This window comes from Oncorhynchus mykiss, chromosome 7 (genome assembly GCF_013265735.2).
Source record: "Oncorhynchus mykiss isolate Arlee chromosome 7, USDA_OmykA_1.1, whole genome shotgun sequence".
NCBI lineage: Eukaryota > Metazoa > Chordata > Actinopteri > Salmoniformes > Salmonidae > Oncorhynchus > Oncorhynchus mykiss.
This window is the reverse complement of record NC_048571.1, coordinates 80,347,296-80,364,936: the sequence shown is the minus strand read 5'-3', so window position 1 is coordinate 80,364,936 and position 17,641 is coordinate 80,347,296. Positions and strand designations below refer to the sequence as shown.

Here is a 17,641-nt window from a genome sequence, read left to right as displayed (position 1 = left end):
TTAAAGGTTGAGACCGAGTTTGCGTCTCTGACATGGGTAGGCAGACCGTTCCATAAAAATGGAGCTCTATAGGAGAAAGCCCTGCCTCCAGCTGTTTGCTTAGAAATTCTAGGGACAATTAGGAGGCCTGCGTCTTGTGACCGTAGCGTACGTGTAGGTATGTACGGCAGGACCAAATCAGAGAGATAGGTAGGAGCAAGCCCATGTAATGCTTTGTAGGTTAGCAGTAAAACTTTGAAATCAGCCCTTGCTTTGACAGGAAGCCAGTGTAGAGAGGCTAGCACTGGAGTAATATGATCAAATGTTTTGGTTCTAGTCAGGATTCTAGCAGCCGTATTTAGCACTAACTGAAGTTTATTTAGTGCTTTATCCGGGTAGCCGGAAAGTAGAGCATTGCAGTACTCTAACCTAGAAGTGACAAAAGCATGGATTCATTTTTCTGCATCATCTTTGGACAGAAATGTTCTGATTTTTGCAATGTTACGTAGATGGAAAAAAGTTGTCCTTGAAATGGTCTTAATATGTTCTTCAAAAGAGAGATCAGGGACCAGAGTAACGCCGAGGTCCTTCACAGTTTTATTTGAGACGACTGTACAACCATTAAGATTAATTGTCACATTCAACAGAAGATCTCTTTGTTTCTTGGGACCTAGAACAAGCATCTCTGTTTTGTCCGAGTTTAAAAGTAGAAAATTTGCAGCCATCCACTTCCTTATGTCTGAAAATCATGCTTCTAGCAAGGGCAATTTTGGGGCTTCACCATGTTTCATTGAAATGTACAGCTGTGTGTCATCCGCATAGCAGTGAAAGTTAACATTATGTTTTTGAATAACATCCCCAAGAGGTAACATATATAGTGAAAACAATAGTGGTCCTAAAACGGAACCTTGAGGAACACCGAAATTTACAGTTGATTTGTCAGAGGACAAACCATTCACAGAGACAAACTGATATCTTTCCGACAGATAAGATCTAAACCAGGCCAGAACTTGTCCGTGTAGACCAATTTGGGTTTCCAATCTCTCCGAAAGTATGTGGTGATCGATGGTATCAAAAGCAGCACTAAGGTCTAGGAGCACGAGGACAGATGCAGAGCCTCGGTCCGATGCCATTAAAATGTCATTTACCACCTTCACAAGTGCCGTCTCAGTGCTCGGGTATTTTCTGTGTACCAGGGAGCTAGTTTCTTATGAGAAATGTTTTTAATTTTTAGGGGTGCAACTGCATCTAGGGTATTGCGCAAGGTTAAATTGAGTTCCTCAGTTAGGTGGTTAACTGATTTTTGTCCTCTGGCGTCCTTGGGTAGACAGAGGGAATCTGGAAGGACATCAAGGAATCTTTGTGTTGTCTGTGAATTTATAGCACGACTTTTGATGTTCCTTGGTTGGGGTCTGAGCAGATTATTTGTTGCAATTGCAAACGTAATAAAATGGTGGTCCGATAGTCCAGGATTATGAGGAAAAACATTAAGATCCACAACATTTATTCCATGGGACAAAACTAGGTCCAGCGTATGACTGTGACAGTGAGTGGGTCCAGAGACATGTTGGACAAAACCCACTGAGTCGATGATGGCTCCGAAAGCCTTTTGGAGAGGGTCTGTGGACTTTTCCATGTGAATATTAAAGTCACCAAAGATTAGAATATTATCTGCTATGACTACAAGGTCCGATAGGAATTCAGGGAACTCAGTGAGGAACGCTGTATATGGCCCAGGAGGCCTGTAAACAGTAGATATAAAAAGTGATTGAGTAGGCTGCATAAATTTCATGACTAGAAGCTCAAAAGACGAAAATGTCATTTTTTTTTTTGTAAATTGAAGTTTGCTATCGTAAATGTTAGCAACACCTCCGCCTTTGCAGGATGCACAGGGGATATGGTCACTAGTGTAGCCAGGAGGTGAGGCCTCATTTAACACAGTAAATTCATCAGGCTTAAGCCATGTTTCAGTCAGGCCAATCACATCAAGATTATGATCAGTGATTAGTTCATTGACTATAATTGCCTTTGAAGTAAGGGATCTAACATTAAGTAGCCCTATTTTGAGATGTGAGGTATCATGATCTCTTTCAATAATGACAGGAATGGAGGTGGTCTTTATCCTAGTGAGATTGCTAAGGCGAACAGTTTTGCCCAACCTAGGTCGAGGTACAGACACGGTCTCAATGGTGATAGCTGAGCTGACTACACTGACTGTGCTAGTGGCAGACTCCACTATGCTGGCAGGCTGGCTAACAGCCTGCTGCCTGGCCTGCACCCTATTTCATTGTGTTCCAAAGAAGAAAAAGCCTGGAAGGAGGGGAGACGACTAGAAACGATTCAGGTTGACCATTTTATGTGTGGATTAATTGTCGGAGTAGAGGACCTAAATTTCAGGTAAAATATCCCAGGACAAATTAGCTAGCAACAGCAAGGTAACTAAATAGGACAAGTTAACGATCAACTGCAAGCTAGCTAGCTAAATTGCCAAAAATGTTTAATGCTTTTCGACCTGTCCCCAAATTAATATAATTGGTTCAGAGTTTGTTTTGATATTTCAACCTGCGTGTCGTGATAGCGTTAGGTGTGGGTGGACAAAATCAATTGGCGCACAATGGCGCACGCGCGAGGCCGGTTTGGGTACACTGTTAGTGGGAGACAGCCGTTCAAACAGCCAGTGTTAGTGGGAGACAGCCATTAACCAATGTAAATATGACACTGGTCTGTTATTGGCTGATAAGCTTCGACAGAGGCGGAAAGAAAGATGCCTTACACACACTGACGCACGCACGCACAAGCACGCACACGCGTACACAAACACACGTGCCTATCTCTAAAGGCCTGTCTCCTTATCTCTACAGTCCCTATGTAACACAGTGATGTACTGTATGTATTGTAGTCATTACAGTGGTCAGCTGGATGTCTGGCCAAATCCCCTAGACAGTCCCCTGTAACCACCAATAGGGGAGAAGAAATATATCCAAAAATATTTAAAAAATGAATGTAATGTTTTTAAAAGTGTATAACTGCCTTCATTTTGCTGGACCCCAGGAAGAGTAGCTAGAGAGAGTCCCCTAGACAGTTCCCCTAGATGGTCCCCTAAACAGTTCCCCAACACAGCTCCCCTAGACTAGGGTTGGGCAACTCCAGTCCTCGAGGGCCTAATTTGAGTCACACTTTTTCTCCATCACAAGCAAACACAGTTTATGTATCAAATTGCATTCTAAAATGAAGATCATGATTAGGTGATCACAGAAGTCAGGTGTGTTCGCTGGCGCTGGGGCAAAACTGTGACACCAATCAGGGCCTCGAGGACTGGAATTGCCCACCCCTGCCCTAGACGGTCCCCTAGACAGTTCCCCTAGACAGGCCCCTAGACAATCCCCCTAGACAGTTACCCTACAGAGTTCACCTAGATAGTCCCCCTAGACAGTCCCCCTAGACAGTTCCCCTTGACAGTTCCTGTAGTCTAGACAGTCCCCCTACACAGTTCCCCTAGACCTAGAAAGTTCTCCTAGACAGTTCCTGTAGTCTAGACAGTTCCCCTAGACAGTTCCTGTAGTCTAGACAGTCCCCCTAGACAGTTCCTGTAGTCTAGACAGTCCCCCTACACAGTTCCCCTAGACCTAGAAAGTTCTCCTAGACAGTTCCTGTAGTCTCGACAGTTCCCCTAGACAGTTCCTGTAGTCTAGACAGTTCCCCTAGACAGTTCCTGTAGTCTAGACAGTCCCCCTAGACAGTTCCTGTAGTCTATACAGTCCCCCTACACAGTTCCCCTAGACCTAGAAAGTTATCCTAGACAGTTCCTGTAGTCTAGACAGTCTCCCTAGACAGTTCCTGTAGTCTAGACAGTTCCTCTAGACAGTTCCTGTAGTCTAGACAGTCCCCCTAGACAGTTCCCCTAGACAGTTCCTGTAGTCTAGACAGTTCCCCTAGACCTAGACAGTCCCCCTAGACAGTTCCTGTGGTCTAGCCAGTTCCCCTAGACCTAGACAGATTTCCTAGACAGTTCTTGTAGTCTAGACAGTTCCCCTAGACAGTCCCCCTAGACAGTTCCCCTAGACAGTTCCTGTAGTCTAGACAGTTCCCCTAGACCTAGACAGTCCCGCTAGACAGTTCCCCTAGACAGTTCATGTAGTCTAGACAGTCCCCGTACACAGTTCCCCAAGACCTAGACAGTTCTCCTATACAGTTCCTGTAGTCTAGACAGTTCGCCTAGACGGTCCCCTAGACAGTTCCTGTAGTCTAGACAGTTCCCCTAGATAGCTCATGTAGTCTAGACATTTCCACTAGCTTCTTTTTGGCTCAAATCAGCCAGTGAAATTGCAGGGCGCCAAATTCAAACAACAGAAATCTCATAATTAAAAATCTTCAAACATACAAGTATTATATACCATTTTAAAGATAAACTTGTTGTTAATCCCACCACAGTGTCCAATTTCAAAAAGGCTTACGACAAAAGCATACCATGCGATTATGTTAGGTCAGCGTCTAGTTACAAAAAACACAGCCATTTTCCAGCCAAAGAGAGGGATCACAAAAAGCAGAAATAGAGGTAAAATGTATCACTAACCTTTGATGATCTTTATCAGATGGCACTCATAGGACTTCATGTTACAAAATACATGTATGTTTTGTTCAATAAAGTTCTTATTTATATGCAAAAATCTCAGTTTACATTGGCGTGTTGTGTTCAGTAATGTTTTGCCTCCAAAACATCCTGTGATTTTGCAGAGAGCCACATCAATGTCAAAAAAGTTATATTACAGTTCGTAGAAACATGTCAAACTATGTATATAATCAATCTTTAGGATGTTTTTATCCTAAATCTACAATAATGTTTCAACCGAACAATTCCTTTGTCTTTAGAATTGAAAAGGAACAGAGCTCGCTCTCACGGCTGAGCGCCTGACTTAGCTCATGGCCTTCTGCCAGACCCCTGACTCAAACAGCTCTTATAGCCTGAAACAACGTTCTAAAGACTGTTGACATCTAGTGGAAGCCTTAGGAAGTGCAATATGACCCCATAGACACTGTATATTGAATAGGCCAAGACTTGAAAACCTACAAACCTCAGATTTCTCACTTCCTGTTTGGATTTTTTTCTCAGGTTTTTGCCTGCCATATGAGTTCTGTTATACTCACAGACATCATTCAAACAGTTTTAGAAATGTCAGAGTGTTTTCTATCCAAATATACTAATTATATGCATATTCTAGCTTTTGGGCCAAAGTAGCAAGCAGTTTACTCTGGGAACCTTATCCATCCAAGCTACTCAATACTGCCCCTCAGTCCCAAAGAAGCTAGACAGTTCCTGTAGTCTAGACAGTCCCCCTAGACAGTCCTCCTAGACAGTTCCTGTAGTCTAGACAGTTCCCCTAGACAGTTCCTGTAGTCTAGACAGTTCCCCTAGACAGTTCCCCCAGACAGTCCCCCTAGACAGTTCCCCCAGACAGTCCCCCTAGACAGTTCCCCTAGACAGTTCCTGTAGTCTAGACAGTTCTCCTAGACAGTTCCTCTAGACAGTTCCCCTAGACAGTTCCCCTAGACAGTTCCTGTAGTCTAGACAGTTCTTCTAGACAGTTCCTCTAGACAGTTCTCCTACACAGTTCCCCCAGACAGTTCCTGTAGTCTAGACAGTTCCCCTAGACAGTTCCTGTAGTCTAGACAGTCCCCCTACACACATTTCATTTGTCTCTTGTGCCGACAGACTTTACCATGAAAAGCTTAGTTACAAGGTCTTAACCAACAATGCAGTTGAAGAAATAGTTATGAAAATCTTTACTAAATAAACTAAAGTAAAAAATAAAATAAAAAGTAGCAAAATAATATAACAATAACGAGGCTATATGCAGGGGGTTAACTCATTATTAGGGGTTATTGGATCTGGTAAAATAAGTTTGGTCCTAGTGCTGATCCTAATAAGAAAAAATTATATCATAATGAATACAATTATATTCAAAGGGGGGGGTTGGGGTGGGGGCCTGATCCTAGATCAGCACTCTTCCTGAGATGCTTTATGAACACTGAGCCAGGCGTATGACTTCATGGTAATATGGAAGGTTTGACAGGGGAGAGTAGTGTTTTTAGGACCAAAGGTAAACCCCACATCTGATTACTGACACACCACCTCGTTCTGCTTCAACCCAACGGGCTCTTGTTATTTCAGTGGCAATTCCATATGGTGAGAGTTCAGGCCTTGTACAGCACATTCTATCTCCTTTTCTCTCTCCCTCATCCTCTTTTTGTCCTCCACTCTCTTTTGGGTTCCCACCCTCTCCCTCACTTTCAATTATGCCCTCCCTCCTCCCTCTATTCCCTACCTCGCTTCCCTCCCTCTCAACCTTCTCTCTCCTCTCTCTCTCTCTGTCCAGAACCTCTGATTACCTTTCCAGCTTGATTCTATTCCAACTAAAACTAGATTCACCATATCTTTCCTTGATCTCTCTCCCTGCTATCTCATTCAAACATAGGTCTAAATTAAGACATGGAAGTATTATATCCATTTTAACTACTAAACGGCCCACATAAATACAATGCATGTCACGATCGCTGTCGTCGTGGAAATGACCGGACCAAGGTGCAGCATGGTAAGCATACATTTATTTTATTGATAAATGTCGCCAACAAAACAAAGAACAAGGAAACGACCATGAAGCTTACTTAGACTATAATGCCCCTAACAAAGACACCTACCCACAAATACAAAAGGAAAAAAGGCTGCCTAAGTATGATTCCCAATGAGAGTCAACGATAGACAGCTGACCCTGATTGAGAACCATACCCGGCCAAAACATAGAAACAAAGAACATAGGGTTTCCCACCCGAGTCACACCCTGACCAACCAAACATAGAGAATAAAAAATCTCTATGGTCAGGGTGTGACAATGCAGCTGTATGTTATGGTGAAGGCTTCTAAAGATCAATTACAAATTGCCATCTAAGATGGAGAGACACTTATGGAGAAAATTTTAACAATTACCCCTCTCAGATATAGGGTTCTGATAGAGGTACAATTACCCCTCTCAGATATAGGGTTCGGATAGAGGTACAATTACCCCTCTCAGTTATAGGGTTCTGATAGAGGTACAATTACCCCTCTCAGTTATATGGTTCTTATAGAGAAACAATTACCCCTCTCAGTTATAGGGTTCTGATAGAGGTACATATACCCCTCTCAGTTTTAGGGTTCTGACAGAGGTATAGGTACAATTACCCCTCTCAGTTATAGGGTTCTTATATAGGTACAATTGCCCCTCTCAGTTATAAGGTTCTTATAGAGGTACAATTACCCCTCTCAGATATAGGGTTCTGATAGACGTACAATTACCCCTCTCAGTTATAGGGTTCTGATAGAGGTACAATTACCCCTCTCAGTTATAGGGTTCTGATAGAGGTACAATTACCCCTCTCAGTTATAGGGTTCTGATAGAGGTACAATTACCGCTCTCAGTTATAGGGTTCTGATAGAGGTACAATTACCCCTCTCAGTTATAGGGTTCGGATAGAGGTACAATTACCCCTCTCAGTTATAGAGTTCTAAATAGAGGTACAATTACCCCTCTCAGTTATAGGGTTCTGATATAGGTACAATTACCCCTCTCAGTTATATGTTTTTTATAGAGAAACAATTACCCCTCTCAGTTATAGGGTTCTGATAGAGGTACATATACCCCTCTCAGTCGTAGGGTTCTGACAGAGGTATAGGTACAATTACCCCTCTCAGTTATAGGGTTCTTATAGAGGTACAATTACCCCTCTCAGTTATAGAGTTCTGATAGACGTACAATTACCCCTCTCAGTTATAGGGTTCGGATAGAGGTACAATTACCCCTCTCAGTTATAGGGTTCTGATAGAGGTACAATTACCGCTCTCAGTTATAGGGTTCTGATAGAGGTACAATTACCCCTCTCAGTTATAGGGTTCTGATAGAGGTACAATTACCCCTCTCAGTTATAGGGTTCGGAAAGAGGTACAATTACCCCTCTCAGTTTTAGGGTTCTGATAGAGGTACAATTACCCCTCTCAGATATAGGGTTCTGATAGAGGTACAATTACCCCTCTCAGTTATAGAGTTCTGATAGAGGTACAATTACCCCTCTCAGTTATAGGGTTCTGATAGAGGTACAAATACCCCTCTCAGTTATAGGGTTCTGATAGAGGTACAATTACCCCTCTCAGTTATAGGGTTCTGATAGAGGTACAATTACCCCTCTCAGTTATAGGGTTCTGATAGAGGTACGGGTACAATCATCAAGACTACAGAAACACATTCTTGCTCTAAAAACTTATTTTCCTTCCTGATGTAAATTACTCTACAAACTGACCCTATGAACCCGCATACTATTCAAACATATATTTTTTTTTTAAATGAAGCTATTATATTTTAGGATCATTAGGAAAATTGTAACAGAACTCGAAGGTCTACTTGAATGACACACTTTTGACTGTTTATTTATTTATTGAGTGTTTATTTTCATGAAGGAATTTTGAAACCATCATGGACCCTCTCACCCCTTACCTCTCACCCTGTTGAAGGGGGACACGTCTGTCTCTCGCACAAACACACACACACACACACACACACTCTGATCAAAATCACGTCCAGCTATGAGCCAAGTCTCTCAGGCTCTCAGTAACAAAGAGGTGGCTTGTTTCAGGACGGTTCCCTTGATGGGCTGTACACATACACACACACACACACACACACACACACACACACACACACACACACGGAGAAAAATAAATGGGGACACACATACACTGACACACATATAGACAGAGAAACACACACACATCTTTTTATTTATTGATGCTCTGGAGAGGAGTCAGAAATATGAACACTTTTCAAAGACCTCATAGAAGGAAATGGCCTGGGCTTCAAAAAACTCTTCAAGAGAGGAGACACGCACACACACGGGCTGACTTCTGGCTAGTTTTTGGGACTGTGACAAGTTTGGGTCCATTATAAAATGTATTACTGTCCCTCCCTGTACCGACTGCCAACACTAAACGAGAAACTACCTCGGTTGGGTTTCAAGGCATTCTAGAATGTTGGAACAGACTAAATGATAGGGGCTCCATTCAGGATGTTTGATTGAAGAACAAGGCCACGATGTCACAACAGAGAAGCAATGTCTATATCCCTTACTGTGCCGTGTGCTATAGATAGTCAGGCATGGCGTGTTTCTCTACCTCTGAAAACATGAGTTGGCGAAGAGAACGTCAAATTACAAAGTGGTTCAATTCACAACGCACTGGAACGCTGAAATGAACTTTGAGACAGGAAAAGTTATTCCTAGATCTTTTCATGACACAACGTCAACAAGAATATACAAATTGTTTTGTGAGTCAACTCAGGTCAGTTTCTGGGATAAAATCTGGTATAACATTTCTGGTAGTAGTTTGTTGAACTACTCTGACTCAATTACTGTATTGGACATAATACAATCAAATATATAACATAGGCTTACCCCAGCAATTTAATGTTATATCTAGACTCACTACAAAATAATATAGGTAAAACATAGGGATTAGCCTACATTTAAACTACTGCTAAAACATACAGTAGTATTCCCAGCTAGCACATTTGGTTCCTTTGAAGTTGTGGGAACATATATTTTTGGTTTCACATTGGTTGTCGGAACAAAGACATAAGTTCCCTGACCAGTAAAACTGAACGTTTGGTTTTTATACATTCTGAGAAAATAAGTGACATTTTATTTCACTTGGTTATTATTGACAGTTGAACACTAAGAACGAAATGTAAAGGTTATCTAAAGGTTTTTGAATAACTTCCTTAAAACTTTGACTGAATGTTTTTTCAATAAGACTTTAAATAACTGCTAGTTTATTTGGGGTTAACTTTTTTAAAACGTTTTACTCCAGTCACAAATACCGTTAGGACACATAGACATTCATTTGTTTAGGCATTAATCATGCAAACAGTTTTTTTTTTTTCAGCAAAGAATAGCCTCTCCATTCTCATCCAATACAATTGGCTGCAGCTGCTCATGTTGCCAGTAAAGCTGTGAAAGGTTAAGGTCCAGAGGCCAGGGATTAGGGGCCAGAGCCCTGGGCACAGTGGGGTGATGGCCCTGAGGAGTGGATACCACTAAATATACCCCCTCAGTGGCTAGTCAGCAACGTACAACAAGGATTCTCATGGCCCGTGTCATGCGTCTCCGAGAGCTAATCAGGTAGGTAGGTACCTGATTTATGTCCGCTATAGTCAATAGTCATTTGTTAAATAGACCTGAGCCACATCAGATGGCCAGGGTTGTAGGATTGAAAGCCACGGTAGTTGTAGTGCGACATCTTGGCTCTTTTCTGGGGTCAGTGTGTGGGATTACTGCTGTGAAGTGTTAGTTGCTGGTCCAAGTTGTTCTCTCTCTCTCTCTCTCTCTCTCTCTCTGTGTGTGTGTGTGTGTGTGTGTGTGTGTGTGTGTGTGTGTGTGTGTGTGTGTGTGTGTGTGTGTGTGTGTGTGTGTGTGTGTTGAACACCTCTAATAAGGAAATATGGGTTTATTTGATGCATTGCTCTCAATTGGGCTCTCAAGTGGCGTAAATGAAGCTTTTCATTAAAATAATTCCTACAGTTGATTCTGTTACGTAGACAAATACCATGTTTGAGTAGCCTAAATGCCATGTTTGAGAAGCCTAAATGCCATGTTTGAGAAGCCTAAATGCCATGAAGCCTTAATGCCATGTTTGAGAAGCCTAAATGCCATGTTTGAGAAGCCTAAATGCCATGAAGCCTAAATGCCATGTTTGAGAAGCCTAAATGCCATGTTTGAAAAGCCTAAATGCCATGTTTGAGAAGCCTAAATACCATGTTGATGTCACCAACATCTTCTCTCTCCATCTTGAAGAGCAACACCTTTGTGTCAGATTCCTGGGCCCCCTCAGCCTCCGGTTCCTGTCCCCTTCACCCTTCACTCGTCCCAGGCCAAGGAGCAAGGGCTCATTCCTTCCGGCCACTCTTTCACCTCCTTCCATCCCATCATTCCCTCCAAGAACCTAGATCCCAGGTCCCATTCCCAGCCAACGTTCCCTCCCCTCTGGTTTATGCTGTAGAAGACCCTCCCCTCTTGTCCTCTTCCCTTCCACTCTGCTAGTCCTGGCTTCAGAGGACCCATTCTCCTTCCCTCTGGTCTCCAGACCTGGCTTTATAGAGCCAGCCCAGACCCTGCTTATCTCCCTCTGCAGAATGACAGCCCACCAGACAAACCAGGTGAGGTAACCTGGCTCTGCACCCAACTTCCTTGTGCCTTGAGCCAATCAAAAGCTCTGTTTATATCCTGACCCCCAAACTGATATTGGATAAAATAGTGGAGTGATGGGAATTAAATGTGGTAGAGAAATGTTGTGGTTAATATCTGAACCACTTTTAATAGTTACACGAAAGGCCTAAATGTCCATTGCCCATGGTGATAATGTGAGAAAGATTGCTAACTATACACATAAGTTGCTTAATGAATGCATTCTTTTGATGTCATATTTTAACATGTAGTAATGTCAACAGAATCCAAGGAGACCAAGCACACATGTCACTGCTCTCAACAGCTCACGATCCTGAAATAATTCCGTGAACTACACCCTCACTAGGACACTGTTGTTGGGTGGGGTGGGGTGGGGTGGGGGGGTCCGATATTCGGCAAAATCTATGCATTTATGTGTAGTCGCACCACGCGCACACTGAACAGCGAGCAACTTTCAGCGTAGGCATATAGCGGAACTGTGCGAGGGGGAGGGGAGCCAGACAAGTTGGATAGATTTTTTTCCTCACTTTTTGGTACCCCTTTTCAGTAGCACATGGAAGAAGGAGGGGTCTGAGCCGGGTGGAATAATAGTACTTCAGGACAGACAGAATGGGAGGGAAGGGGGCTCGGATTTCAGCTTGACTGGGGGTAAGGGGCTGGACTGATATTTGGGAATATACAAAGATTCATTGAAGGCAACGGACACATAAAACTGCAGTGCCTGATCTGACGCGTGCCGGTACTACGTTTCTGCAGGGGTCTGGGTCTGGCTTCCCCATCGTTTTTTTGGAAGGTGGTTGAATGTATGGTTCGGCTCTGTAACTTGAAACACAAAAAAAAGAGAGAGAAGTCTCCGTCCGCCAACTTCGTCCGTTCTTCTGCTTCTCCCCCAAAGGCACTGCATGTCTAACATTTAGACATGTTCAGCTTTGTGGATTCGAGGACTGTACTGCTACTTGTAGCAACCCAAGTCGTTCTATTAGCAGTTGTCAAATGTCAGGAAGAAGACCGTAAGTGGCAGTTTTTTTTTTCTCTAAAAAATGTATTTGAAAGAAAGCGAGTGGAATTTATTGAAATGCAACGTTTGAGGACGTTTATAGCTTTACTTGTGGGGAAAGTTTCGTAAATCCATGGCAATAAGTCGCATATATTTGGGATACTTGTCCATTGTGGATATGATATTTATTTGATTTGTAATTGTTGTTAATTGTTTTTCTGCTTGAGGCGATGTAGTTGTAGGATCTGCATATTCACGGTCACGCGTGGGGTATGCGCAATTATTCCCATTCCACCGCGCCACGAAAAGGTGGATGGATAAAGGAAATGTGTTTGGGGAGCATAATTACCATTTTAACCAATTTTCAATATCAAAGATCAATAGAATTTCAATGATTTGCGTAAAAGTGATGGACTCAATCTTGAGTTGCTGACAGTTTTCATTTTGTTGGTCCAAGTGCAATAAGGTAATATGAATGAATAATGTGCTGTCTAAAACTCTGGGTTATTGGACATTCTAAAACGTGTCACTGATTGTACGTTCAGTACGAGAGTGATTGCAAAAACAGATAAATTGTACGGAAATTCCACTATATGCCACATAAATCGAGCCGTGAACTCTGACGAGTTGCGCTGCTGCTGGACCGGACACCTGCGGGTACTTTGGAGACATTCCAAAAGCGCTTTGACAGAGATTATTTTTTAAATGTGACACCAACTTCATTCATTTTGAAACGAAGAAAAGTGCTCCGGCTTAAAGGCCTTTGGGTGAAAACGCGTTAACATTCCTTTGCTCTCAGAGAGCACCAAGGCGAATCCAGGCGTGTTGAAGCGGAATGCTGGACTATATCGAATATCTTTATATGCCAAAACCTGCGAATTATTATATGAATATCCCAACCAGCCTCGCCATAAAATGCCCATACTCGTACTGAAATCCTGATTCTATGCCACTTGAAACCCCACTGGAATCCCTCCCTATAACATTGGCCACGTTGATGAAGCGTTATTGAGATGTGTCTGGCTTTGCAATAAATTCAATCGACTAAATGTAACAATTTGAAATTATGATTTCATCCCTAAAAACTGTATCGGCTATTTATGGGGGCAGTTGAGAGAGTATGATGGTGGACGGAGGACAGGAATAATGGTCCATCCATATGATTTTAGTGTTTCCATCTGGTTCCTAGATTAACGCGTCGATCAGACCGAATGAGTTACATAAATACTCTGTAATACGTTCTGATGTAAAAAAAAATAAATAAAAAAATAAAAAGTATGATCTAATACAACATTTTTTACTAGATATGTCTGCAACAAAAGTTCGATATTCACATTTTACTACTGTTTCTGTCAAGTCTACGGATACAAGTTGATTCATACATTGGAAAAATCCAAAATAACGCTATCGGTGTGATCGAGCAGGCCAACCTCACATTCAATTCGCGCATATATGTACAAAATGTATTTCAGCAGATTTTGATCGAGGAATAACCCAGCCAACGGCAGTGACAGTAAGAGGGAGAACGAACGATAGTCTGGTAGGAGGACTACTGGAAAACAATATAATTAAATAGAGAGAAGGTTTGTTAGTATTTTTTCAACTAAGGCACATTGTTTCATGCGTAAGAGCTCAGACGAAATAAGGCAACACAATGACAATAGTAGAGTAGCAGAGGGGAGAGGGGGAAAGGAAAGGGAAAGAGGGATACCTAGTCAGTTGTACAACTGAATGCCTTCAACTTAAATGTGTCTTCTGCATTTAACCCAACCCCTCTGAATCAGAGAAGATATGGTAGGGGTTTGAAAAATATAGAAAGAGAAAAGGAAAAATGTGTTGGCCCCCAAAAAACATGAGACAGTCAAGTTAACCTCTCGGAGAAGACTGAGACCCCTGGAATATAATGCAAGTTGTTGTTCTGCTGAGAGAGGGAGAGAGAGGGAGAGAGAGGGAGAGAGCTACTGGAGGCAAAGCGCCTGACTTGGACATGCTAGGAAGTCCTAAAGAGTTTGGAGCGGCTAGAGTCCGCAAGACTAACAGGCTCAAATGGGAGCAGTAGCTCCAAGTACCTGGTTGGCATCAAGTCACTGCAAGGTGGAGGAGGTCAAAGGCTCTACCTTCACCTCTCAGTCCCTGGCCGTGCCATGGAATGATAGGCCTATGTGGAGAGAGCTGAGCAGAGTGAGGAGGTAAATCAATGGTGGGTTTCGATTGCACACTGTTCCCCATTTAGTGGTCAAACGTAGTGCAGGAAATAGTCAATAGGGTGTTGGGCCCTGGTCAAAAGTAGTACCCTAAATAAGGACTAGAGTGCCATTTCAGATGCAGGCCTACCTATATCCCCATGCCATGAAGGAGAGGCATATGGAGGGTTGGATGGCTGTGGAGGTATCCTATACTCCACCAGTTAAAAAATAAACTCCACCCCAAAAACTATCTTTTGATATTTGATTCATTAGTCCATTGTTGATACAGTCCCAAAATGATGCAAAACATTTTGGGACTGTATCAACAATGGACTGATGAAACAAATACCAAAATATATATATTTTGTTAGTGTGGAATTCCTTTAAGTCCAATATCCTCCTCTGCCACACACCCGTCTTCACTTTAACACGGTCCATCCTCCATTTGTCTCTTCCTAGAGGAAACAGTTGGCTGTAGCCAACACATGAAGAGTGCAGCACAGATTAGGCCTTTCCATATGTTTTCAATAAAGAACCGTAGTTTATGATTACCACTTGTCCCATGCATTCATTAAGGCCAAATATAATCAATTAGAACAGAATAGAACAGACTAGAATAGATACTTTATTGAAATGTTTTTCTACATATATTGAACATTTTGATTAATCAGAGCTTCAATAGGACTTACATTTGAGCCTGTGATGCACAATTGAGGAGATAGGCCCATATTAATTAACCTCTTAGAAACCAACATCGAGTAGGCCAACAGGTATGTGAATGAAAGGTGTCCTTTCTCCATTCCTTGACGTGTTTGAACTGGCATCTGACGAGGCAGTTATGGCTTCCAGATGGGTGTTAAAAGGGGCCTGTGTTTTGTTTGTACAAGGCAGTAGGTTGTGAATTGCCCTCTCTGTCCCTTTAAGAAATAGCCTCATTCATGGCCTACTCAGGTCCATTGGGTTACCAAGAGCTGACCAGCCTTTAAAGGTAAACAATATCTACTGTACATACAGTACACTCCATGCCTAATGGAATGGCCTGATTGGCCTACAAGAGGGTTCTACATGGAACCCAAAAGGGTTCTACTGTACCTGTAACCATAAAGGGTTCTCCCGTGGGGACAGGCAGAGAACACTTTTTTTCGCTTCAGGTGAGAACATCATTTCCGCCTATAACTTTTACATAAGGGAACAAAATTGTGTGTTTCATGTGCAGTAGCCTAGGCCTGTGTTTTCAATGTCTTAGTCTCTGTAGGATATGATCAGTTATATTTAGCTTAAATAGTCAATTAGAGGGGAGAGGTTCAGGCACGAGACATGGTCCACTGATCCAAAATGATTGAGACACTTCCCAGGACGTTCTTGAAGACAGATGTCACAGCAGAGAAGTGGAGCACTCCAGCTGTTTTGTGAGTTGGTGCTGCCCCCTAGTGGTTGATCATGGACCTATAGGTGAATGTGTCTGTGTGCCTTTGAATCAACTGATGTTTTAAAAGTGATGACGTTGACCTGGAACATGGTGGTTCTATAAACAAGTAAAGGTGCAAATAGTTTTAAATAATTGATTTTCTTTGTTTTTGGTCTTGCTCAGTCTGTTGTCTGTTATACATGCTGTTGTGTAATGTAAAGCCACTAACTCTATTTCTTGAACTGCATTGTTGGTTAAGAGCTTGTAAGTAAGCATTTCACACTAAGGTGACAAATACAATTTGATTAACTCACATTTTATCCCTAGGTGCTTGGGTGATTGATGAGTGATGCATTACTGTCTCTCTTCCTACCACACACACACACACACACACACACACACACACACACACACACACACACACACACACACACACACACACACACACACACACACACACTCATAGAGGACCTAGGCAGCTGTATGCAGGACGGACAGCGCTATAGTGACAAGGACGTATGGAAACCAGAGCCGTGTCGTATTTGTGTGTGCGACACGGGAACTGTCCTGTGTGACGAAATAATCTGCGAGGAGATTAAAGACTGCCCCAAACCTGAGATCCCATTCGGAGAGTGTTGCCCCATCTGCGTGCGGGACGGGGAAGCCCCCCCAAGTGGTCGTAATTTATTTATTTACTTATCACACATAAATAAATTACTGTCTGTCTGTGGAATTCATATTGTTACTTTTGGGAAAGAAACAGCATAAGGAATAAGGATGGCTAATACTGTAGACCTGTACCTCGACCTGTTGCTATGACTTAGAATGTCATCACCTAACCCTATATAATGTAATTGATGTTGGCCCTATATAATGTCATCATTTGGCCCTATATATTGTCATCATTTGGCCCTATATAATGTCATCATTTGGCCCTATATGCTGTTCTTGTCCTAAAAACAAATGAAAAAAAAACTATAATAACAAAATCAGAATTACACTTCTGTATGATTTATTTCAAAGATTCAATGTTATTTTTCCACAGTTGGTTCAACTCACCTTAGGCCTCCTCTTGTTAGGATATTACTTCAGCCAGTCTACCATCCCCAGTATCACAAAGACATGTGGGAGTCATTACAGAAATACCTCACTTTAACAGACATGGCCTAGCATACTGACTACTGCTGCAGACTCTCTCTCCACGCAGAATCCAACTAATATGATTTGACAGAGAGAGGAGGAGTGAGAGAGAGAGAGAGAGAGAGAGAGGGAGTGAGAGGGCGATATGGTCTATGAAAGGTGGTTAGAGGGAGAGAAAGAGAGAGGAGGGGAGAGAGAGGGGAGGGGGAGAGGTGAAAGAGGGGAGCGAGAGAGGTGAGCGAGAGGAGAGAGAAGTGAGAGAAAGGAGAGAGAGAGAGGGAGTGAGAGGATGATATGGCCTATGAAAGGTGGTTAGAGGGAGAGAAAGAGAGAGGAGGGGAGAGAGAAGGGAGGGGGAGAGGCGAAAGAGGGGAGAGAGAGAGGTGAGCGAGAGGAGAGAGAGGAGGAGTGAGAGAGAGAGAGAGAGAGAGAGGGAGTGAGAGGGCGATATGGTCTATGAAAGGTGGTTAGAGGGAGAGAAAGAGAGAGGAGGGGAGAGAGAGGGGAGGGGGAGAGGTGAAAGAGGGGAGCGAGAGAGGTGAGCGAGAGGAGAGAGAGAGGAGAGAGAAGTGAGAGAAAGGAGAGAGAGAGAGGGAGTGAGAGGATGATATGGCCTATGAAAGGTGGTTAGAGGGAGAGAAAGAGAGAGGAGGGGAGAGAGAAGGGAGG

The 17,641-nt window shown here is 42.8% G+C and overlaps 1 protein-coding gene across 3 annotated transcripts in view; it reads left to right on the top strand.

Annotated features, from left to right (window-relative positions):
• The first annotated feature begins 11,930 nt into the window (after positions 1 to 11,930).
• Positions 11,931 to 17,641, top strand: part of LOC110529043 (collagen alpha-1(II) chain) — a 91,767-nt gene continuing 86,056 nt past the window's right edge. Inside the window, exons 1-2 of one of the 3 annotated variants that reach the window (XM_036984180.1) lie at positions 11,931 to 12,251; positions 16,299 to 16,511. In XM_036984180.1, the coding sequence (XP_036840075.1) occupies positions 12,161 to 12,251; positions 16,299 to 16,511 (304 nt within the window). In that variant the 5' untranslated portion in view covers positions 11,931 to 12,160. The remainder of the gene's footprint in view (positions 12,252 to 16,298; positions 16,512 to 17,641) is intronic. The other 2 variants (XM_036984181.1, XM_036984182.1) reach the window with 2 other exon arrangements.